The sequence below is a fragment of the Pipistrellus kuhlii genome, unplaced genomic scaffold, assembly GCF_014108245.1.
Source record: "Pipistrellus kuhlii isolate mPipKuh1 unplaced genomic scaffold, mPipKuh1.p scaffold_m20_p_21, whole genome shotgun sequence".
NCBI classification, from domain to species: Eukaryota; Metazoa; Chordata; class Mammalia; order Chiroptera; family Vespertilionidae; genus Pipistrellus; species Pipistrellus kuhlii.
Window position 1 is genome coordinate 4548219 of NW_023425520.1, and position 24288 is coordinate 4572506.

General features: G+C 49.0%; 1 protein-coding gene across 2 annotated transcripts in view; it reads right to left on the reverse strand.

Moving 5' to 3' along the window:
• Nucleotides 1-24288, reverse strand: part of LOXL2 (lysyl oxidase like 2) — a 99975-nt gene that overhangs the window by 49625 nt on the left and 26062 nt on the right. For both annotated transcript variants that reach the window (XM_036449904.2, XM_036449903.2), the window contains exons 2-3: nt 18584-19011; nt 11637-11812 (exon numbers count right to left, since the gene is read on the reverse strand). In XM_036449904.2, the coding sequence (XP_036305797.1) occupies nt 11637-11812; nt 18584-18938 (531 nt within the window). In that variant the 5' untranslated portion in view covers nt 18939-19011. The remainder of the gene's footprint in view (nt 1-11636; nt 11813-18583; nt 19012-24288) is intronic.

The window sequence follows — 24288 nt, forward strand, 5'->3', positions numbered from 1 at the left end:
TTTCTCTCTCATTGAAGTTTCTCTTTCTCTCCCTTTAAAATCAATTTAAAAAAATGTTTAACAAATGATCCTACTCATATGTGGAATCTAATGAACAAAACAAACTGATGAACAAAATAGATACAGAGACATAGAAGCATGGAACAGACTGACAAATTTCAGAGGGAAGGTAAAGGTAAAGGGATGGTGGGGGGGAGAGAGATTAACCAAAGGACTTATATGCATACTAGAGGCCTGGTGCATAAAAATTCATGCACTGGAGAGGGGTCCCTCAGGCTGGCCTGCCCCCTCTCACAGTCCGGGAGCCCTCAGGGGCAGGAGGTGACCTGGAAATCAGGGGAAGATGACACCCCCATCACACCTCTGCTGCTGCCACTGCCTGCAGCACAAGCCTCGGCCCTGCCCTGGTTACCTGAGCCTCAGGTGGCCCTACACAGCTGGGCAGCCACCATCTGAGGTTTGCCTGTACCTCGAGCTACTCCTGGGTAGCTGGGGAGCTAGTGGACTTGGGGACTCTGGAGGCAGGTGGCCAGCCCACCTGGATGTGGAACCGGCTGTGTCATGCACCTGTCACCCTGGCAGGGCTGAGGGGACTAGGCGCTGCCATCTTGTGGCTGTGGGCACTGCCATCTTTTGTGAGGGTGTGATGGTCAATTAGCATATTCCCTCCTTATTAGATAGGATATATAATCCATGAGATAGATAATAGTGTGGTGAAGGCCTGGAGTGGGGGGCAAGGTTGGGATGGAGAGAGTCAATGGAGGGAAAAAAGGAGGGCATCTATAATACTTTCAACAATAAAGATAAACTAAAAAATAAAATTAAAAAAAATTTGTTGCCCAGCCAGCATGGCTCAGTGGTTGAGCATTGATCTATGAACCAGGAGGTCATGGTTTGAGTTCTGGTCAGGGCATGTGCCCGGGTTGTGGGCTTGATCCCCAGTGTGGGGCATGCAAGAGGCAGCCAACCAATGGTTCTCTTTCATCATTGATGTTTCCATCTCTTTCTTCCTCTCCTTGCCTCTCTAAAATCAATAAAAAAAAATATTTTAAAAAATTTCTTTTGGGTTGGGGACTATGCCATCCAGCACTGTTCGAGGCCCTGAGACATAGGTCAACCAAGTAGGCAAGTCTTGCCGTCACTTCTGACAGAGGGCAGACAGCACCACCTCCTGCACGCAGCCCCCTCAGCCAAATGTCTCATCCACGAGGATCTGATTTCTTCTTCATCCCTCTAGTGTTTGCTTTCTGAGTTGCTCCTTTGATCTTTGCTTATTCTGACTATCCTTTATCTGTCCATGTGTGTTTGCTGCCTCATTGGACGGTGAGCCCCTCAAGGGCAGGACTGTGCCGCCTTCATTTTTGTATTACTACCCACGGCTCCTACTGCCAGACAGACACGTAGTGGGTCCTTAGATATTTTTGGAATGAACCAGTACTAATTTCTAAAAATCCAATGACAGGAGTTCGGTTTAGCTAGGAACATCAGGCTCCCAAGCCAAACGTTTAATAAAGACTCCCTTTATTCTTTGTTTAATGCAACCTAAACAGCGAGGCAGCGTTTGCCTCCCTTCTTCACAGCATTCGCACTGCTTGTGTGACTTAATAGAGGAACAAGAATGTTTGTCCTTTATCCATGCGTTCTCTTGTCATCTGGGCTACTTTCACCCCTCCTTCCTCTCCCTCCCCCCCCACTCAAAATCTGATGCGAATAAATAGTTATTGATAGAAAGTGGATCTGACCATCAGCACGCTTCAGACGGTTTAGCTAAGTGTAAATCTGTAAAGCGTCTGAGGCACGTAGTATGAGAAGGGTCTGGCTGCGAGGTAATGATCCCCTTTGATGATTAAATCGGGGATTCACGTAACAACTGCCTGTAACATTCCCAGCCTGTGACTTGTGTCAGACGGAGGAGAGGGGAGAGGGGCGGCATGGCCATCCGTGTCTGCCCCTCAGCTCTGTGATGGTTGGGGTGGTGTGGAGAGCTGAGGTCATGCTGAGCTGCCAGAGGAAAAAGCCGCAGAGTGTCTGGGCGCTCCTCCTATAAATCATGAGTTTGCAGCGCTGCTGGAAAACCGAATGCTCTGTTTCATTTTCCGACCCGAAGCCCTGGGGTAGGTAACAGAGGCTGCTTCTTTGAGAACAGGCAAGCCCTGCTGTCTGCAGGAAGCTGGCGGGACACCTGCTCCAGCGGCCAGTCCCTCTGACCCAGCAGGAGGCTGAGGCCACGGCCCAACAGTCCGTCACACTCCCAGGTGGGATATCTGATGTTTCTCATAGCAATCATCACCATGGTAACAGAGTAATGACCTGTGAAATCATCTTTCTCCACTGCTGAGCAGGGCAGTCTATTAGGGCAAGGCTGTTCATTCATTTCATGAATCCTTTATTCCCAGGGCCTAGCACTGGGTCTGTGCTCAATGAATGAGTGAATGAATGAATGAACAGATACAGCATCCAGCTGCCTTCGCAATAGCCTCAATGGGATGGAGCGGGTGGATTCCTTGGCACTGACCCCTCTGGCATGGCTGAGGTGACTCCAATGGGCCCCTGGGGCCCATTGCAGAGCCAGACTGGACACCACCAGCCTGGTTCATCACATCAGCAGACTCCCGACAGGGGCGTCCGCCCACCCACGTAAGCCCCATGCCTTCCACAGAGCATCATCCTACCGTTCTTTCCCCATTAACCCCGCCCTTCCCAAACTGCCTGCACACACTTTACCGTTCACCCCACGCTGCACTGTTCATTCGCTTATTCCATGGAAAACAATTTATAATGCTGCTTATTTACTTATTTCATCTCATCGGCAATGATGATCGTATTTGTGCTTTGGAAAGCGTTGCATGTGCCCTGGCCACCAACCAAGTTCCCAGACCCGCCAGGATGTGCGTGGTTTCAAACATTCCGTGTCAGCTGCATAAATGCCCTTTTGCTTTTCAGATGCCGTGACCTATTTTTAGTTGGGAAAAATAGGTCACCCTAGAACTGCTTCTTTTGTGTCCCTTGTGGTGGCTGGCATGCCTGGCCTCACAGAGGCCCTGGACCCACAGGATCGTGGAATGTTAGCGCAGACAGGCCCTCACACATCCTCTCCTTGCGAGCGGGAGACCAGGCCCGGGACGATGGCCCGACAGTCAGTCAGCAGGCCTGGGGACTTCACCGCCCTGCTGGAAAGGCCGGCACACACTGCCCCCTTGTTACCGTTTCTCCTCCGGCCACGGAGGGAGGCCATCCAGCTATCCGGTGGCTGCTGGGGGAAGCAGGTCTATATTTAGGCCTGGAGGGACCCCCACCTTCTCGACTGCACAGCGATGAACACAGCCTCCCTTTTTCCACTGAACCCCCCGGGCAACCTGCTGCGCCCTCTCTCTGGTGGGAGAACAGAACTCTGGCTGGGGGTGCTGGGACTTTTTAAGAGTTGATTCTTCCCTTTTGGGCCCCAGGCCTCCACCCCAGATGCCTCAGATGCCGGTGAGATAAGGCTGCTGCTAAGAAACACACACACACACACACACACACACACACACACACAGTTAAAGCATTTGGTAGCTGTCTGTGACTAATAAAAACCTGGACTCCTGGAATCAAATGTTTGCAACAGCTTCAGGCCCTGTGGTGAAGAGAAGAAAAAGCTTTTTCAGGTCTCAGGCCCCCCACTTCTCCTAGCTCTGTCCTCCTCGTCCCGCTGTTGGCCCCTGCAGACAGCCTGGGCTGTTTGCTGTCACAAAGGAGAAACTGAGTCTCTGGGGCCACCGGGGGAAAGGCCACGGCTAAATCCTACAGCCTAGAGATTTCCGATCAGTTCTGGAAACCTAACTGCTTTTGCAAAAAAGCCTTTTAAAAAATGGGTCAGGGAGAAGGTGAGGTGGGAGGGAGAGAGAAGGAAAAGACCCGACTGTTCCCGATCTAACCACACGTGGCCCCAGACACAAGCCTTTCTATGAGCACATGGCTTAGCAATGCGCAAAACAGCCAGTTCGAGGTTTGCTCGGAGGGCATCTGGATTTGTCATCTCTCCTTATCTAATGCTTTTTCCAAACGGTCTACCCGCCACAGACCGGAAACAAAGCCTCTCAATTTAAGAACCTATGAATTCCTGGGGATGTTGCTTAGGGCTCTGTTTTCTAGGTTTAAAACAGATCTGTCCCCTTGGAACCAGCAGTCTTTCCCTTTTATTTTTCGCTCCTGCTTACCTCTCTGCAAGATTGTGTGATTTTAAGGCTCGAGACTTATTGTTCCTGTGAAAAGGCTATTTTACAGCGAGGTGTCCAGAGACTTCTGAAGGGTTGGTTGCTCCAGACGTACGGCTGCAAGCCAAGGTCTCCACTTGGACCACAACTCACGTGCCCTGCCCGCAGCTCTGGGGTCTAAAACTTAGAACCCACAGGAAGAGGTGACAGAAAAGGGAGAGCTGAGACTTTGCCTGGCTAATTTTCTGGATTAAATGAACCCAGGCTGGTTAATCCGTGGTAGGACAAACTCCACAGTCTGCAAGCACTTTTACAAAGGCATCTGTTTTTCCCCTTCCCCTTAGAAATATTTAAATCTGTCTTGTAAATGATGAGTGCATGCTGTGTTGTTCTGACAACGTAATCACTGCCACTCTGGATTAGCTAGAAGGACTGGATTCAACCCGCTCGTCTTAAAAAAGAGAATGGATTAGCCCGGTGTCCTAGCTGCTGGCCAACATGTAGCTCCGGGTCTACACCTATGCACTCTCCCTTGGTGGGGTCATTCACACAAAGAAGTTGGAAATTTATGAAGTGTCAAAGGGCCACAGGGATGCCCCAAGCAGACGGAGGAGTCCACTGGAAGCAGTTAGCTCATTGAGTGAAATTCCATCAGCTGGGCCCCAAGGCTCAGTGACTCATGCCTCTGGCATCCCAGAGTGGGATGAACTTGGTCTGGACCGAGGCACGGTTTTCTTCCACTCTCTGCTCAGAAATTCCAGTGTGTTCCTGGGAAGGCCTACGCCTACCAGGGTCATCTCCCACGGTCTGTGATTTGAACGCAACCTCAAGAGGTCAAGGAGGATAGATATCAGAGAGCTGGCTACACCTCTGCAGAGGGAGGCTGTGAAGAGATGAGGTGTCTGCATCTCATTCACTGGACGAGTCCAGTCATTTACACTTGGGGTTCCAAGACACGGAGAAAGCATTAACTGGCCCTTCACTTTGACCACACTACACTCTTGGCCACATTTCCCGCTTGGCCCCCAATTTTGAATGTGTAGTTCCCTACCTGGGGGAAATAGAGAGAGGGCTTTAGCTCGTACACTTTGTTATATTGATAGAAGAGTGAGGGCAAGAAGCCTGCTCCTACTTTCAAGGCCAAGGTCGTGAGGAGCCAGAGAAGAGGCAGGAAGAGAGGCAAGCACACAGCACACACACTGTGTGTGTGTGTGTGTGAGAGAGAGAGAGAGAGACTGATTCACGTAATAGTAGACACTGCCAATAACCAGCTGTGGGTGCCTGCTATGTGGGCTGGGTGGGTGCATTTTCACAAGTGTGGAGTAACAAGGGAACTTAAAATTTGACAATCTTAAAATGCCTCATGCTGCCTCCTCCCCAGTATAGAAATCTAGCTGCAATTTTCCTGGTCAGAGGCCATCCAGTTCCTGTTCGAATCACTCCAGCGACAAGGAGCTCACCACTAACAGGACATCACCCACTGCAAACGGGCAGCCCTCAGTGACAGAATTTTAATGCTGAGCTGAAATTTACATCCCACTACCTTCCCATCCATCTTAATTCTGGGAGTTAATACAAATCATAAGCATTGTCTCTAGGATAAAACTTCGAGTGTTTGAAGAGAACCGCCATGTCCCCCACCACCAGGTCGCTTTTCTTGACCCAATATCTTCATTTTCTCATATGATACAATTTCCAGACCTATCCCCATTCTGCTGGCCCTCCTCTGGGTGACCTAGTTAAGAGATGGCCCAGAACTGAACCCTGCACTCATTTCTTGGTCCAAAATGCAAAGATGTTAGGGAAATAACTCTTCTTTTAATGTATGGGTTTATATCCACTTTATTTTTTAGCCTCCATATCATCCCTGTGGCTTATACTTATCAACCAACAGGGATATTTTAAATATAATTAACACTTTTCAGTCATGTGCCATAGCTTTTGCTCTGTGGCTGATGACCCCCCCCCTCCCCCAACCTCACACACACCCTTAACCTTGATATAGGACCTTCTATTCATCCCTAATATGTTATAGGGCCTATCATTTCAACCTACTGAGGTTTTTCTGAACCTCGTTCCATAATGTGCTATACCAGTGGTCAGCAAACCGTAGCTCTAGAGCCACATGCAGCTCTTTGGCCCCTTGAGTGTTCTAACGCCACTTCTTCAAAATAGACTCGCCCAGGCCGAAAATCAACATCTGCGCATGGGCCACGAAGTTTCACTTGCACTGTTCGTGCGTGCCCGCATGTGGTATTTTGTGGAAGAGCCACCCTCAAGGGGCCAAAGAGCTGCATGTGGCTCACAAGTCGCGGTTTGCTGACCATTGTTCTATACCAACAACCTTCATGGTTTTCTGTCTAAAATGAATTTGATCAGGACTCATCTTACTCTCCATGTACATTTCTGATGATGATGGAGAAGCAGGAGAGGAGCCCTGGGAGACACCATAGAGCCCATCCCCTGTGTTCACACTGGCCACTCAGCCGCTGTCCTGGGCACCATTAGTCAGCACAGTGTCTCCACCCACAGGCATGCCCACCAAACCTCTACCTGTCCTCTCGTCCACACCATTAAAAAGAGACATTTCTTTAGCCAAGGGAAGTGACTCCATGACTTCAGCTCCTGACAGGCTATTCCATGAGGTATTTCAAAGGAACTTTCCAGCAGCCCACAGAAATCCCCTTAGGTGGTCTGGGCGGCTCTCTGCCCATCCGGCCAGCTCTGGCTTCAGCCACGAAATCATGGATGGAAGAAGTCTCTGGCAACTCCCAAAGGCTCTCCTCAGACATCCTGAGATCTGTGCCCTTTCATGACCTACTTTCACAGACACCACAGGGAAGAGGTGCAGGGCACTGCCCATCAGTTGAAAACTTCCTCAGTGTTAGTGGCTGGACATGAGATCCCCCAGTCTGACTCATGGGAACCAATCATCGGGCTTGCTGGAACCAGTCTGGCTCCTGAGAACGTCTGGCTTGATGTGTAGATTGTAAGAGGGAGGCCTTCTAGGAAAGGGCCGAGTTTGAAAGGTGGTGGAAATCATCTGGTCCTTCAACTCGATGTCCCCCAGGAAGTCCTCTCTGAGTTACCGTAATTTCATTCAGGACCTAGGCTCCTTCCCGGGTCCCCAAAGGCATGCATCTTGCCTTCTCAGATTATAAGGGCTGGAGGACGGGTCAAGTTTTTCTTCCTTAATGGTGTCCCAGACTGTGATGTGCATGCAGCAGACACCCAGCAAATCCCCAGCATAAAATTAGGCACCAAGCTTTCCTACCATGGATTCTCGACCCTTCCAGCATGAGAAAGTACTGCCCAACACATTTTTTCAGTCACGAATCTACCTATTCTACCCAATTAATTCTACCCAGTTTTCATATGACCTTACTTCCCCTTCAATGCTCAGCATTAGAAGTGCCCATAGAAATAGCCAATCAAACTTCTCTGTTGAAGTATTACTCACAGAGTCCTTTTCCTGAATCATTTTTGTACATTTTGGCCTACCTCCTTTTGCTTCAAACCATCAATGACTTTCTTATGCCAAGAAGCCTAGATTTTCACTGGACAATCAAAGAGGATTAGCCTAAGGTTCTAGGCTGAACAGAGGCCTGTTAAAGATGTAGTAGGCAGGGCCATACTGTAAAGGAATGAGTTGCTTCTATGTACTTCTCATCACTGTTTAGTTTGAGGCTTCATCCTGGGAGACTCTTCACCAATGGGAATAATGGTTTTTGGTTTGCATTCCTGGGAAGAACATTTGGAAATTGGAGATGTAGTTAGGTCCCTAGCATTATTTCTATTGGATAACATGGTGTCTTCAACAGAACTCCTCTCCTCCAGGAACTTCGAATCTCATTGGAAAGATGGGATACATATAAGTGGTGCTAAGTATTCTGCATGAGGTTATGAAGAATGGGAGATGAAAAGTGTGAAACTGGGTTGGAAAAGCCCAAATCATAGGCTTCATGGTAAAGCAAAGTTGTCATCAGTACCTGGAGCTCTAAATAAAGTACATCTATAACACATGTGTCAAACACAAGGCCCGTGGGCCAAATCCGTCCCGCCAGGCCTTGCAATGTGGCCCGCACCGCACTGTCATCACTGCACTCCGCTGCGTTTCCATCACAATGACAGTTTATGACTGTTCAGTAAACCATTCGGCCCGCGATTTAGGCTGGATTTTAGATTTTGGCCCCTTCTCTGATTGAGTTCGACACCCCTAATCTATAATAATAAAAGCATAATTAAACTGAATGTCCTTCCGGGATGTCCTTTTACACAAGCTGAGGCTGCTAGGGAAGCCCAGGTCTCAGGTGCCTGCCAGCAGCTGCAGGGAAGCCCGGGTCCCCGGTGCTAGAGGGAAGTCAGAGCCAGCAGCCTGTGGAAGAAGGCCTATTCTTGCATGAATTTTGTGCATCAGGCCTCTAGCCAACTATAAGAATCTCTTCTAGTTATTCCTAAAAAAAATCACATTTGAAGAATGTTGGCTAAAGTGGTCTCATCCTGCCAGCTGGGAGAAAGGCTAGAGGTCCTTTCGCATGCTACAGTGCAGGCTTGGGCAAGTTCCCAGCATGCTCTAGGAATATATGAGAAAAGAGCAGGACCGTGTGAGTCATGAGAGGAAACATGAAGACCACAGTCTGGGTAGAACTTCCTCTGAAGCCCAAATAGGGCAATTTCAAGAGTCACCTTTCTTCCGCGTTAGACTTGGGGTTAAAGCACAGCGAAGGTTCCTTGGCCTGGACTCATGCAGCTTCCAGAGCCCCTGGGGGATGACATCCAACATGTTCCTTGAGAAAGGCGTCTTGGCTGCCTCCTCCTCTGGCCCCATGCCCCGCATTTCCTGCACAGAAGAGCGGTGCCACAAATATCTGCTAATTTCACTGTTTCAGTGGAGAGCTTGTCGAAAAGATAAGTCTGAAATGAAGCCACAAATGTAGAAGAAGGGTCAGGAGCCTCTTGCCTTTCCCAGATGCTGGCTCGGACCATGCTGGCAACCTCACAGTCATCTGCAAGAGCTGGAAACAATAACCAGGCCCCACAGCGGGAGGTTCTGATGCAGCGGGCCTGAAGGGAGGCCCCAGGGTCTGCATGTTAATAAACAGTGAATTGTACTTTTATATATAACTGGAACCAACAGTTTAGAAATGTTTTCTCTATTCTTTTTTTATCAATGTCAAGAAGCTTTAATATTCACACTATTTAAACCCATGATTCCATAAATCCACTTCTTGTCCAAAATGCTATTGAAACGATAAAAAATGAAATCAAAGACTATCAACTATGATATGTACAGTAATTCTATGTACTGTACTTGTCCAATATGCAAGAAAAGATAACTACATTATAGCAGGTTCATAAGATAAAATATCCTACCAAATAAAAGAGTACTATGCAAATTAATCATCACTCTGCTCCACAAGTCACACCCACCAGCCACGCCCGCCAGCCAATCAGAGCAAGTATGCAAATAAACTCAACCAAGATGACTACAGTCACAGAGAGCAGGAAGGAGGCATTTTCCTGGCAATGGAGGAAGCCAAGCTTTCCACCTACCCTTGCTGGCCTAAGCCTTCATTCAAGGCTACAAAGTTTCAATTGTAGAAGATAAATATATCCCAGATACCAGGGCCTCTGCTTGGGAGGCTGGGGGGCATGGCTGGCCTGCAAAACACCACAGGCCCCTTGCTCAGGCTGCTCCACTCCCCAAGGGAACCTCCACCCTGATCTGGGACACCCTTCAAGGCAAACCAGCTGGCCCCCACCCATGCACCAGGCCTCTATCATATCTATTAAAAGAGTAATATGCAGATTGACCATCACTCCAACACACAATATGGCTGCCCCCATGTGGTCAAAGATCCTGTCCCTATGTGGACATAAGATTGCCACCATCAGATGGCCAGCAGGGAGGGCAGTTGGGAGGCACCAGGTCTGCAAGGGAGGGCAGTTGAAGATGATCAACTCTGTAGGGAAGGGCAGTTAGAGGTGACCAGGCCGGCAGAGGAGGGAAGTTGGGGGCAAATAGGCTGGCATGGGAGTGGTTAGGAAGTGATCAGGCTGGCAGGCAGAAGTTGTTATGCCCACTGAGTTCGGGCCTAAACGGGCAGTTGGTCATCCCTCGAGAGGTCTCAGATTGAAGAGGGTGCAGATTGGGCTGAGGGGCAATGCCCCCCTCTCCACCCCCATGCATGAATTTCGTGCACCAGGCCTCTAGTTTGGCAACTAATGAAAAACAATGGTTTGGAGAATCTTTGAAACATGATAACATTTTCATAACACAGAATTAAAATTTTAGATATAAAACTTTGAGTCATAAGATTTCAACATTATCAATATTACCTCATAGCTGCATTTTTAAAGTGATCCCCAGCTACATTTGGGAACAATTTCCCTGTGGTAGCCACTTTTCAGTGATGGCCCCAGTGTTGATCTCCTATGTCACTCCCTTGGGTAACCTCCTCCCACACTGCACACAACTGTTCTGTGTGACTAACAGAATACAGCAGAAATGAAGGGGTAGCACTTCCGAGATTAGCTTAGGCAATACTGTGGCTTCTAAGTTTTGCTCTCTTTCTCTTTTAAGTCACTTACTCTGGAGCGAGACATGTCTTAAGGAAACTTAGGCAGCCTGCAGAGAGGACCAGAGGGGCCCCGCTGACAGCCAGAAAGAAACGACAGCCTGCCAACAACCACATGAGTCAACTGGGGAGAGGATGTCCCAGCCCCAGCAGCCAGATTGCAACCTCACCAGAGACTTCTGAGCAGAATCAACCAGCTAAGCCACTCCTGGATTCCTGACCCTCCGACCTAAGTGAGTTAATAAACGTTTGTTCCGTGAAGCTGCAAAATCTGGGAGGTGACTTGTTACGTAGCAACGGATAGCTAATACGTTTCCCTAGTCCAAAGGGCAAGCTCTGAACATAGCACAGAAGGCCATCCATGCCCACCTTTCTAGTTGCATTTCTCAGAACCCTCAGATTCACATTTTTCTTGAGCAGTACTGGCCTGCTTACCCCAGTTCACACCTTCATACCTCTGTAACTTGCCCAAGTCATTCCCTATTGATGCTCTTGTCCCACTGATGGCATCCCCTTTTCCAGAAACCCTCCCTCAATGGCCCCCACACCAAATTCTGTTGGCTTGGTCCCCCTCCTTAGTGCTCACATGCTCACAGTAATTGAAAAGTGAGTTACATGTAGAAAAGAAAACATCTGCCTGGCCAGTGTGGCCCTTGGTTGAATGTTGACCTAGGGCACATGGGTTGCAGGCTTGATCCCCAGTGTGGGATGTGCAGGAGGCAGCTGGTCAATGATTCTCTCTCATCATTGATGTTTATATCTCTCTCTCCCCCTCTCTTCCTCTCTCTGAAAACAGTAAAAATATATTAAAAAGAGAAAGAAAAGAAAACGTCCCTATGAAGGCTTCATCAAGAGCATGACTTGCCTCTATGTGGTTGATCAACGAATTGTCGAATTTGAAGCCAGGAATCCTCTTCTCACTGCACACCACACCCACGTCTTCGGTGTGCTTGCAGTCAGTGACGCCCCAGCCATTGGAGGTGCAGGCTGCGAGGGTTGCCTCTTTGCCCGTGCAGTAGACATTGTCCAGCCAGATGGGCCCTGGAGGCAGAGAAGAGGAAAACTGAGCACTATGTCAGAGCAGGTTTGAATTTGGGGAAGTGGGGGGTGGTGGAGGGAGGGCACCAAAGTTGTACATGGCAGCAGTGTGTCATCAATTGATTTTTAGCATGTTAAGATACTGCATATAGTTCTAGACCCGTGGTCGGCAAATTGCGACTTGCGAGTCACATGTGGTTCTTTGGCCCCTTGAGTGTGGCTCTTCCACAAAATACCACGGCCTGGGCGAGTCTATTTTGAAGAAGTGGCATTAGAAGAAGAAGTTTAAAAAATTTGGCTCTCAAAAGAAATTTCAGTCATTGTGCTGTTGATATTTGGCTCTGTTGACTAATGAGTTTGCTGACCACTGTTCTAGACCATCTGGATTCTCTTGCCAGAGGGATATGGTAGATTGGACATGATCAGGGTAGAAATCAGCGTTGAGCCCAGATGTCTCATGGCGTAGGGGAAAGAGCGAGGACTTTGGATAACTAAGCTAGATGTGAATTTTGGCTCTGCCTCCGTTAAGGCCTTTTCCTCATCAGTAAAGTGGGGATAATAAAGACACTTTAATCGCAGGAGTGTGGGCAGGAGAGATAGTACGTGGCACATGTCTAGTTTATTGTAGGCCCATAGTTACTAAAAAATGACAGTAATGATGATGATGATGATGTTAGTTATAGTGACTCTGATGCAAGTCAGACTTACCTTCACCTGTAGCAGAGGCTGGACCGTGACCCTCAGCCATCCTGCACATGAGACTTTGAAGGCATTTCCCTGTGTCACCTCCCCTGACTTCCCCGTACTTCAGGGAAGAGGATGAGGTGACCTTGTTAGTCACACTTCACAGATGCTGAGCTTTGCCTCATAGGGCAACCCACTCTGCAGGCCACCCCATGAGCCTGGGGCCCTGGTCCATTCAGTGTTCTTCTCACTGCCTGAAACTTCCTTACTTTTCACAAGTCAGGTGACGAGGATGTGGGGAAATTGGAACCCTTGTGCGCTGTTGGTGGGATTGTAAAATGGTGCACCCACCATGGAAAAGAGCATGGTAGTCCCTCAATAAATTAAAAACAGAATTGCCATAGGATCCAGCAAGTCCCGGAAGAATGGAAAGCAGGGCCTCAAAGAGCTATTAGCACACCCATGTGTCTTACAGCATTATTCACAATAGCCAAGAAGTGGTATATCCATACAGTGGAATATTAGCCTTAGAAAGGAAGAAAATCTAAAAAATAAATAAATAAATAAATAAAAGAAAGGGAGGAAATTCTAACACATGCACCAATATGGGTGAAATAGGCCGGTCACAAGAAGGCCAATCAGCATTGTTCCCACTGGCATAGGCATCTCGTGTAGTCAGAATTCATAGACAAACGTAGGATGGTGGGTGCCAGGGCTGGAGGAGACGGGATGGGGAGTGGTTGTCCAATGGGGACAGAGTTTCAGTTTCCCAAGATAAAGAGTGTCCTGGAGAGAGACGGTCACCCACCACGGGAATGTACTTAACACTACCCAACTGTACACTGGGAACCAGTCAAGATGGCATGTTTGTTCTGTGTGTGTGTGTGTGTGTGTGTGTGTGTGTGTGTGTGTGTTTAATATTTTATTTCAGAGAGAAAGGGAGAGGGAGAGAGAGAGAGATTGAAACATCAATGATGAGAATCACTGATGATGAGAATCACTGATCCGCTGCCTCCTACATGCCCCCCATTGAACCCACAATCTGGGCATATGCCCTTGACCGAATCGAACCCGGGACCCTTCAGTGTGCAGAAGGATGCTCTATCCACTGAGCCAAACTGGCTAGGGCAAGACGGAATGTTTTTAATGTTATGTGCATTTTACCATAATTAAAATAAAAAAAATTTTTTAAAGGACTATAGGATTTTTCCAATAGTGATTTTTATAAGTGCCACTACCACATGAAAGGAAACAAAATCAGGTAAGCCTGTCAAGCTTCTTAATGCTCCGTGTAGAACCCTATACCATAATGAGGTCAGATAACAGGGCTCCCCATTCTCTCTGAGGCTTGGGTACTTCATGACTCGGTCAACCGCTTCACCAAGCCTGTTCCCCATTCCCGAAGTGAAAACAATGACACCCAACAAGCAGGTTGCCATGGATATCCAATGAGATAATCTTGTTCCTGGTACATTTTCAACCTCCCTTTCCCCTTCCCTCTCCCAGAAAGTCAGAAAAAACAATGCATACTGTTGTTTCCATGATGCCAGGAGGGAGCAGATAAAAACACTCCCACTGCAGAGATGAGAAAACCAAGGAGACCCTGGGGCTCTGAAGGCCAGGGAGGACGCAGGGCCAGTCTCCGGACATCGAGGCTCTGACGAAACGTGTCCGCTGTGACAGAGGGCTGGTCAGGCCCCAACAGGAGCGCTCGGGCAGCATGGAGGGGAACAAAGAGCTATTGAAAACATCTGGGCTGAGGTTTTCCAACTGGTTTCTCAATTTGGCCTGGTTTCCAAGTCATCAAGCTCCACTGAAACATATGCTCCCTAACCGATTGCTGTTTCAACAACAAACCAATGTTTGTCTTGCTAAGTAGCAGCAGGGAAAAGACCCTCCACGGCTGACCCGGCCTCTTCCCGGTACGTTCTATAGCAAAGCTGCTGAAGGGGCAGAGAGTGTGCTGGAAAGAAGCAGCGCCTTCTCCCATCGGCAATGAGAGGAACCGCTTTTGCTAAGGGGACAGGGAGCCAGATAGCACACGGCTAAAGGCAGCGTGAAAAGCTAAAAAATTTACACCAGGGTCTGCTTAACTTCTCATCAGGAATGTTTGCAATTAGCCCCTGGAGTGCTCATGGGAACTAACTTAACCTCAAAGAACTAACTTTCTCTTTCTTTTTCTTCCTCTCTCCCCCTCCACCTCCCTCTCCCCCTCCCCTTTCCCTCTCCCCCTCCCCTCTCCCCTCCCCCTCCCCTCCTCCCCTCTCCCTCTCCCCTCCCCCTCTCCCTCTCTCCCCTCCCCCTCTCCCTCTCCCTCCCTCCCTCCCTCCCTCCCTCCCTCCCTCCCTCCCTCCCTTCCTTCCTTCCTCTCTCTCTCTCTCTCTTGGGTTCGGCTTGGGTTTGATTCCAGTCAAGGGCATGTACCTTGGTTGCGAGCATATCCCCAGTGGGGGGGGGGGGGGGGTGCAAGAGGCAGCTGATTGATGACTCTCTCTCATCGATGTTTCTAACTCTCTATCTCTCTCCCTTCCTCTCTGTACAAAATCAATAAAATATATTAAAAAGAAAAAGAAAGAAACATCTATGATGGGAGAGAGCCATTGATCGGCTGCCTCCCGCACACTCCACACTGGGGACTGACTCTACCACCTGGGCAGGTGTCCTGACCGGGAACCGAACCGTGACCTCCTGATTCATGGGTCGCTGCTCAACCACTGGCTGGGCAGAACTGCTTTCTTAAAAAGCTTCAATTCACCTCCAATCGTTCTACTCTTTGCACATTCTCACCCGTTATTTCTTAGATGGTAGAAATACAGACTTCTACGCAGCCCAAGACAGCATCACCAAGCATGTGTTCTCATGTGGCCTGAATTCATTACAATTTTCCCCCCTGTTTACTTAATGCCCATCAACTAGAGTCTAGTTGCTAGACTGTCCTGACCCCAAAGTGGCCAGCTCTGGCTCTGCTCACTGAAGGCAGATTCTAGGCTCAGTGCAACAGGTGCCATCTACCAGCTGCTAGGAAGGTGGCATTTGGGTCACATGCGGGGATCAAACCTTGGACACAAAATGCCAGTCAATCAGAAGCAAAACTTCATTTCTCCCTTTCCACTCATGTACCCTAAAAAATGCTTCTGGGCCTGGCCGGTTTGACTCAGTGGATAGAGCGTAAGCTGGCGGACTAGAGGGTCCCAGGTTCGATTCCAGACAAGAGCGTGTACCTTAGCTGCAAGCACATCCCCAGTAGGAGGTGTACAGGAAGCAGCTCATCGATATTTCTAACTCTCTATCCCTCTCTCTTATCTCTGTAAAAAATCAATTAAAAATATATTTTAAAAAATATCTTTAAAAAAGAAATGCTACTGACATAAGGAGAAGAGATGTATAAACAAATCCACAGACCATTTGGAAGAGGAAGACCAGAAATGAATTTCTGCTTGAGCACCAGAGCTGCCAGGGAAATGCAAATTGTTCAAGTTAGGATCTTCGGGGCCTCACGTGGTCACCTGCAGGTGTTGTCACTGGTCTCATTGGGAATCGGATCCCATCTCGAATCTAAAGACAGGCGGAGCCTTTGGCTCAGGTGGCTGTGAGACCAGTCCCGATGGTGAGCAGTGGGCAGCTGTCCCTCTAGAACCCTTTAACAGGGCTGGAGATTTCCCTGAGCTCGGAGGCGCTTTGGGAGAAAACACTGTGGACAGGCCAGTCCCCGGGAGCTGGGGATTCCTTGGCTTCCTTACTACACCGTGACCTTGAGGGAAGTAGGTGACAGTGAGCCTTCCTGGAGGGCTGCCTCGGAGGGGCGCAGCTGCGCATCCCAGCTCTTCCACAGAGCTGACTCTTGGGTTCAGCCTAAGCACAGTGGTTGGCAAACTCATTAGTCAACAGAGCCAAATGTCAACAATACAACAATTGAAATTTCTTTTGAGAGCCACATTTTTTTAACTTAAACTTCTTCTAACGCCACATCAAAATAGACTCTCCCAGGCCGTGGTATTTTGTGGAAGAGCCACACTCATGGGGCCAAAGAGCTGCATGTGGCTCATGAGCCTCAGTTTGCAGACCACGGGCCTAGGAGAACATCCCCCAACCTGGTCGCAGTCTCTGGTCACTATGCCACGTACTGTTTGCCACCTGTTCTTAATGATCTCCCAAATCGACATGAATCAATCGGCTAATATTGACTGAGTTCCTGCTATGAACCCAGTGCTAAATATCCTAACTGATTAAATCAAATATTTACATTTAAAAGGTCTCCCATGAGACCTCCATGACAGATTTAGCTCAGTGGATAGAGCGTAGTACTGTGGACTGAAGGGTCCCAGGTTTAATTCTAGTGAAGGGCATGTACCTTGGTTGCGGCACATCCCCAGAAGGGAGAGTGCAGGAGGCAGCTGAATTGATGTTTCTCTCTCAACGATGTTTCTAACTCTCTAACCTTCTCTCTCCCTTCCTCTCTGTAAAAAAAGTCAATAAAAAATATTTTAAAAAATAAAAATAAAAGGTCGCCCATGATATAAATCAATGACCACTTTCTGTGGATAGCATGAGGATAGTTAAATTATTATAGCATCTGTTCCTCCCTTCCTCTCTTGGACACTTCTTTCCTACGTCTTGATGGTTTCAACATCCACATAGATTACCTTTCCAGTACTTTTGGACTCACTGTCACTCAACCTCCTCTCGCCAGTGACTTTCCTCCATGCTAAGTCCACTACTACCCATGGCCATAGACCTTGTCATTACCAATAACCATCCCCCCTTCCCCATTTGTATCCTTGTGCCCTGCACCCATGTCCCTACCCCATCTCTCTAGCAGACTTTTCTAGCATTGCAATCTCTGCAGAGACCCACAGTCGATTGATCCAGCTTGCAACTGTCCGTCACTCCTCTATGCAGCACCTTCCGTGGACCATGACTTGAATTACTTTACTCCCTTGAACTTTTCTCCCATCATCAAACCTGAATGACACCATCTGAGCCAGGTCACCACCTCTCCAGTCACCCTTTGCCCACTCCTGGGCAGATGAAAGTGAAGGGGGAACCACACCCATTTTGTCTGATGACAGGTAAATTTTAAGTTTGGGTAGAAATAAAATAAAGCTATTACTGTAAAAAACAAACAAACAAACAAACAAACAAACAAAAAACCCAGTCATTGGAAAGTACTGTTATATTTAGGCTTAGCCCAGTGGGTGTGGCTCAGTAGTTGACCGTTGACCCAGGTACCAAGAGGTCATGAGTTCAATTCCCAGTCAGGGCACATGCTCAGGTTGCAGGCTTAATCCCCAGTAGAGGGTATGCAGGGGGCAGCGGATGGATATTGTTATTCTTATCAATGTTTCTGTCCTCTCTCTCTCTCTCCCTTCCTCTATTTCTAAAATAAATTTTAAAATATTGAAAATAATAAAATAAAATATTTAGGCTTAAACAGCCTAGAATAGAAAACAAATCACTCAACTAGCAGAATAAACAGAGAGGAGTGAGTATGGAGAAGTGCCTGGGGTTTTGTGAAGAAGACAGGAAATGTGTTGAGAGCCCAGCACTTGCTAACTTGTCTGTGCTGCTTTTACTCTGGTCCCTGCCTAGGAGCCCAGAGTCAGCGTCAGAGAACATGTCACTCCCAGTGCGGTTACTCCAACAGGATATGTTCAATTGCACAGAAGTGAGACATGCATGACATGGAGTTTCCTTTCTCCGATAACTTCTAGAATAACAAAAAGCCAGGGTTGCAAAGGGTCATAACAATGATCTAATTCAATGAAACCCAAACCTGGCTATGCAGACAGTCACTCTCCCCCACGGACTGCTCCTGACTTCAGCTCCTGCCTCAGGCACCAACCAGTTTGGTTCACCGAGGACACCAGACTGTGTGCACTAAAACCGGGAAATCTGGCAACGCAGGCCTGTTGGTCACTGCAGGGTTCCCCAGCACCCCTCCCCTCCCACAAACACAGAAGGCTGCCCAGATGGAATTGTCAGGAATTCAGACTTGACAGCAGAGGCAGATTCCTTTCCCAGGCCAACCGCACGCAGCCCGTTCTGGGGTCTCCGGGGGACGGCACTCGCTCCAAAGCACAGAGTGTTTACCTTCCCCTTTGCCATAAGAGGAGCTGGCCGTCCAGGACTTGGCCTCCACGTATCCCAGCTCCCGGCAGACGACGTGGGCAGCATGGATGGAGAAGTCATCATCGCACACGGTGCCCCACTGGCCCTGATAGTACACCTCCACCCGCCCCTCGCTGTGCTTCCTCTTCTGCCCCGCCAGGCGCAGCTGGATCTTGGGCACGTCGGAGGGCACCTGAGGCCGGTGGTACTCGGGGGCGGGCTGCTGGAAGTACTCCGGGTATTGGGGCCAGCTCTCGTACTGCGCCAGGCCCAGCACGGGGAGGAGCGACAGCACAGCCAGGCAGCTGCAGAGGCAGGGGCCTCCGGGCCTCGCCATGCCTACCCTCTGGCTGGGCAGCCTCTCGGAGCGGGGAGGGCAGCGGGTGCTTTGGGCTGCAGGCAGGAGCCTCCTGGAAGAGAGGAGAGATGCAGGTTACAGACATCTCCAGAACCTCTAGGGACTTCCTACTCCTCTGCTTAGCAGTGAAAGCCCTTCACACTCGAGCCTCCAACCTCCTCTCTTCTCCCACCTTTCATTTCAGCCAGAAAGGTCTGTGCATTCCCCCCCTGCCCCGCCCCCACTGCCCATCCACCTTCCTTTACCTCTGAATTGCTTTCCCCCCCACAAAGTTCCTGGCAGAAAATGAAGCACACGGAGACTTAATTTGAGGAGAGTGTTTTAAAAGACTATTTACATGGCCAGGAGCAGAGATAACGGTAATACCCGGGCTGGCCATCGAGAGGTGCTGTTGGCACCCAGGCTGGAAGCGCAGGGAGGGCATGGTTACCAGAGCTGGCGAGAGTGGCTAAGCTCAGAGGGCCACCAGTTGAAGCTGTGGCCTCAGTGAAGGGTCCCAGAGCCAACCCACAGCAGCAGAGGCAGGGGCCTCACTCTCCCTTCCCCGTGCCTCCCATTGGGCAAACCCAAGCCCACTGGGGGAGTCTGCATGGGTTGGCCTCCTGGGCACAGGGGATGGTGTGAGGAGAGAGCAGGTGGGAAGTGCTAGCAGAGGGACTCCAGCACTCTCTCTCTCTCCCCACCTCTTATACCTGCTCAATCTTTAGGGCCCAGCTCAAATCCCTCCTTGGGCAACATCCCGCTCCCAAGACAGGCTTATTATCTAGACATTCTTCTCACCCTTCCCAGATGTCCCCAAGTAGGTCACAAACTTCTTTTTTTTCAAATATATTTTATTGATTTTTTTTTTTTTTTTTTTTTTTTTACAGAGAAGGGAGAAAGATAGTTAGAAACATCAATGAGAGAAAAACATCGATCAGCTGCCTCCTGCACACCCCCTACTGGGGATGTGCCTGCAACCAAGATATATGGCCTTGACTGGAATCAAACCTGGGACCCTTCAATCCGCAGGCCGACACTCTATCTACTGAGCCAAACAGGTTAGGGCATGGTCACAAACTTAAGGGCAGGACTTCTCTGGCTCCTCCAGAGTGACTAGCATAGGTTCGTGGACCTGTTTCTTGAAGGAGAGGGTGATTTGTTCCAGGGCCCACGCTGCTGGAGAAATGCTATACTGACTCTCGGGGGCTCCCATGTAAGGTCCTCCCTCTGGACCTTAGCTGCTCTGGATGGAAGCAGCCTCTTCCGGGTGCTGAGAACAACACCGGGAGGCCTGGGGTCTGTCTCCACTTGCTCCTGAGCGGCTGTTCCCGCTGCGCACACATCTGACCCCCTGGGCTCTGCCTTCAGACACCAGCACACGCCCACCGTGCCTCTGGTCGCAGCATGTCTGTACTCTGGGCCACGAGACCGCCGAGGCCACGGAGTAAGAAGGTCAGTGGCAAAGCCCCTTGAACAGCTGGACACAGGGCCTGTCCTTGGCTGAACTGTGGCTTCTGCAAGCAGCAGCCTTCCTGCCCTGGTGACAGCTCACAGCCTCTGTCCTCGAGGGGTGCAGGGGCTGAGAGCAGCCTGCTCTTTGCACAGAGGAGAGGCATGACATTCTTCGTGGCAAACAGGAAACAGGCTGAGTGGCCTGACATCGGGGAAAGGAGGGCAGGACAGCAGCGTGGGGAAAAGCGGATTCTGGAGCCAGGTAATCTGAGTGTGAATCCTCATTCTGACCCTTACTAGCTCTATGACCTTGGGCAAAACACTTCACTTCTCTGTGCTTAGTTTCCTGAATGTGAAGTGGGGATGATGATTATATCCAGCTCACAGCATTGTTTTGAAGGTTGAATGAATGCCATCTAATAAACTCTATTGGAGCATCTAACAAAAATTTAAAATTCTCAAGATCATGGTCCCCCTACCCAGACAGAGCCTGCCTCCAAGAGTTCCAGCGTAAGGTCACATAACAAGATCATGTGCCTTGGCCCTTTCACAGTTCGGAGAGAGGGAAAACGATCTCAAAGGGACTGCAGGTGTGTCTCGTGGAAAAGAAAACACACTCGGCATATGGGGCCACCCAAAGCACAACCAGGACCAGGAGGTGGACACTAAAGGTGACATAGTACACTTCATTTTAACCAGGCACAGAGGGCAGGCTGATCATACTCCTCATGGCTCACCACCATCAATGAAGGACCAGGTAACTAACTGCCCAGAGCTGCCCAGGAGGGATGCTGTCACCGGCAGTTTCACCGCTGTTGGATTGGCACGTCAGGGCCCCTCCCCATGGCGGGTGCTGGTGCCTAGATGACAGCGCTGAGGGTACAGTGAGACTGAGGACTGTGGAAGGCTCAGTGTCACTGAACACCCAGCCATCCTCTCCCGTTACTCACAAACAAAGCCAGAGGGTTGTAGGTCCTGTGATAGCCCCCCAGACCAAAGCTTGGCCCTGAAGGAAAGCATCCTGCCCCCCCTGCCCTGGCCACATTCGTGCCCATCAGAGCATGTTTGCATGCAGGCGCTCATCTACCCTCACTAGAGGCTGAGGTGTGAGTGGAGGAGGCAGAGATTATTACTCTTATTTTACAAAAGAGAAAATTCGGAACCAGAGTTGCACCATGACTGCAGGCAGAGCCAGAACGCATCACTCCCAAGCTACCAAAAGTCCACAATTCAGCATCACTCCACCCTGGCTGCTATTGCCCAGTGGTTACAGCATCAGCCCCTCACACTGAAGGATCTCGGGTTCGGTTCCCAGTCAAAAGCACGTACCTGGGTTGCTGGTTTGACCCCCAACCCCAGTTAGGACATGAGTGGGAGGCAACCAATCAATGTGTCTCATCTCTCTCTCTCTCTCTCACACACACACACACACACACACACACACACACTCACACACGCACACACACACATCTCCCTTCCCCCCTTCCTCGCTTTGACTCTCTAAAAAAAAAAAAAAAAAAAAAAAAAAAAAAATATATATATATATATATATATATATATATATATATATATATATATATGGAAAAACATCTTTGGGTGAGGATTAACAAAAATAGAAATAAAAATAAAAAATTGATTCTACAAAGTCCAAATTCTGCCTGGGACACAGACACCTTTCAATCTGGCAGGTGTCTACGTTTCCTTGCTTCAGTTCCAACTGCGCTTCTCTCCCTGCCCCCACTCAGCCCTTCCCATGTCACCTACCCCATCAGATCAGCCTGCATTTGGTTTCAGTTGTTCCACCTCCTAGAGCAATATGTCTCCTTTCCCATCCCTTCCCTTTCCTCCAAATAGCCTGGGTCAGTAGTCGGCAAACTGCAGCTCGCGGGCCACATGTGGCTCTTTGTCCCCTTGAGTTTTTAGCAAAGGCCAGCTTAGGAGGACCCTAATTAAGTTAATGACAATGTACCTACTTATATAGTTTAAGTTTAAAAAATGTGGCTCTCAAAAGAAATTTCAATCGTACTGTTGATATTTGGCTCTGTTGACTAATGAGTTCGCCGACCACTGGCCTAGGTCATGAGCCCTCCCATTCTTCAAGGAAACCTTCCCAGATTCTAATGAATGTCTTCTCTGGTTCCCTTAAAAACAGCATTTTGCTTTATACTGCTGCCATGCCAGGACCTACCAAACCCACAGCCCCAACGGGCAAAAGCCATCCCTGTGTCATTCGCACACAGCACCTCATGTTTCTGGCTTCAGCTGACCAGCTTGTAATTAGATAGACCGGACAAGAACAGCTGGAATAGGCAGATGAAGTTCTGAAGGCCTGTATTTGAAGACACTGGAACCCTATAGGGGTGTCGAACTCAATCAGAGAAGGGGCCAAAATCTAAAATCCAGCCTAAATCGTGGGCCGAATGGTTTACTGAACAGTCATAAACTGTCATTGTGATGGAAACGCAGCGGAGTGCAGTGATGACAGCGCGGTGCGGGCCACATTGCAAGGCCTGGCGGGACGGATTTGGCCCGTGGGCCTTGTGTTTGACACATGTGCATAGAGGCAGCAAGAGTCAAGAACCCCAAGAGACAGGAAGTGCACTGAGGTGAGCCTCACACCTATGTCTGCTCACCTGCCCCTCAACCCCCCTCTGACATTAGCCAGTTCCCAAGGCATTGGCCAAGAGGCTGAGAAGCTTGCGTTGGGCAGCCTCCCGGAGCCTCTAACAGGAGGTGGGGCTCTGCTACTGAGGCCGGGGCTGGAGTGGAAGGGGCCCAAGTGAGAGCAGAGAGCCGTGCTCTATTGTTAGAAAGCTCTGGCATCCACATACTTGGAATTCCCCGGGAGGGGAGAGAGAGCATGTAGGCAAAGCACTCTCTGAAGAGATAATGGACAAGAATGATTTAAAATTGATGACAGATTATCAGCCCAAGCAGTATAGTTTACATAGAAATGGCGTCTGAGCACATCAAAACCCAGCTGCAGAAAACCCAACCTTAAAAGCAGCCACAGTACAAACGGAGCATTACCTTCTAAGGAGCAGCAGAGACCAACAGCGGAACTCTCAAAGGAAGACAAGGGGAGGAGGAAGGCGATGGCATGACGTTTTCAAAAGGATGAAAACAATAGCAGTCAACCTGGGATTCTGGAACTGCTGGAGAGAATGAAGGTAAAACAAGGACATTGCAGACACACACACGGGGGGAATTTGTTAGCAGAGGATCCATAAAATGTGAATAGTAAAAAAAGTTCTTCAGGCCAAAGGAAAACTGATCCGAGATGTTAGTAAGGAGGAACAGGAGGAATGAGGGTACAGGAAGGGCAGCTTGTAGGTAAATCTAATGGAGGATCAACCTTGTAAACACAATAAAATGACTCGTGGGGGTTAAAATATGGGGTGGGCACAAGTAGGTGTACAGTTATAGTAGAAATAAGTAATACAATAATTAATAAATAATAATACAAGAATAAACTGTTCCACATACCCACGACTGTGAAGCTCATTTTGCCCAGCCCTGTCTATACATCATTAAAAGCACATCAACAACAGCACAAAAGGTAGGAGAGGTTAAATGAACCGTATTCCGAGGTCCATGCATTGTCTGGAAGTGGTAAAAGTACTATTTTCTATTAGACTTTGCAAAGTCTAACAGCTGCATGTTGTAATCATAAGAGTAAAAGCAAAGTAGCATGAACAGGGTAAGGGAGGGGGTGATGGAATTATTTAAAAAAAATAAAAATAGAGGCCCGATGTATAAAATCCGTGCACCCGGATGACGGGGTGAGAGTGGAGTTTCTCAGCCCGGCCTGCACCCTTTAGCAATCAGGGGATGTCTAACTGTCAGTTTAGGGCCTGATCCTGAATTACGGGACCACTGGCTCCTAACCACTCGC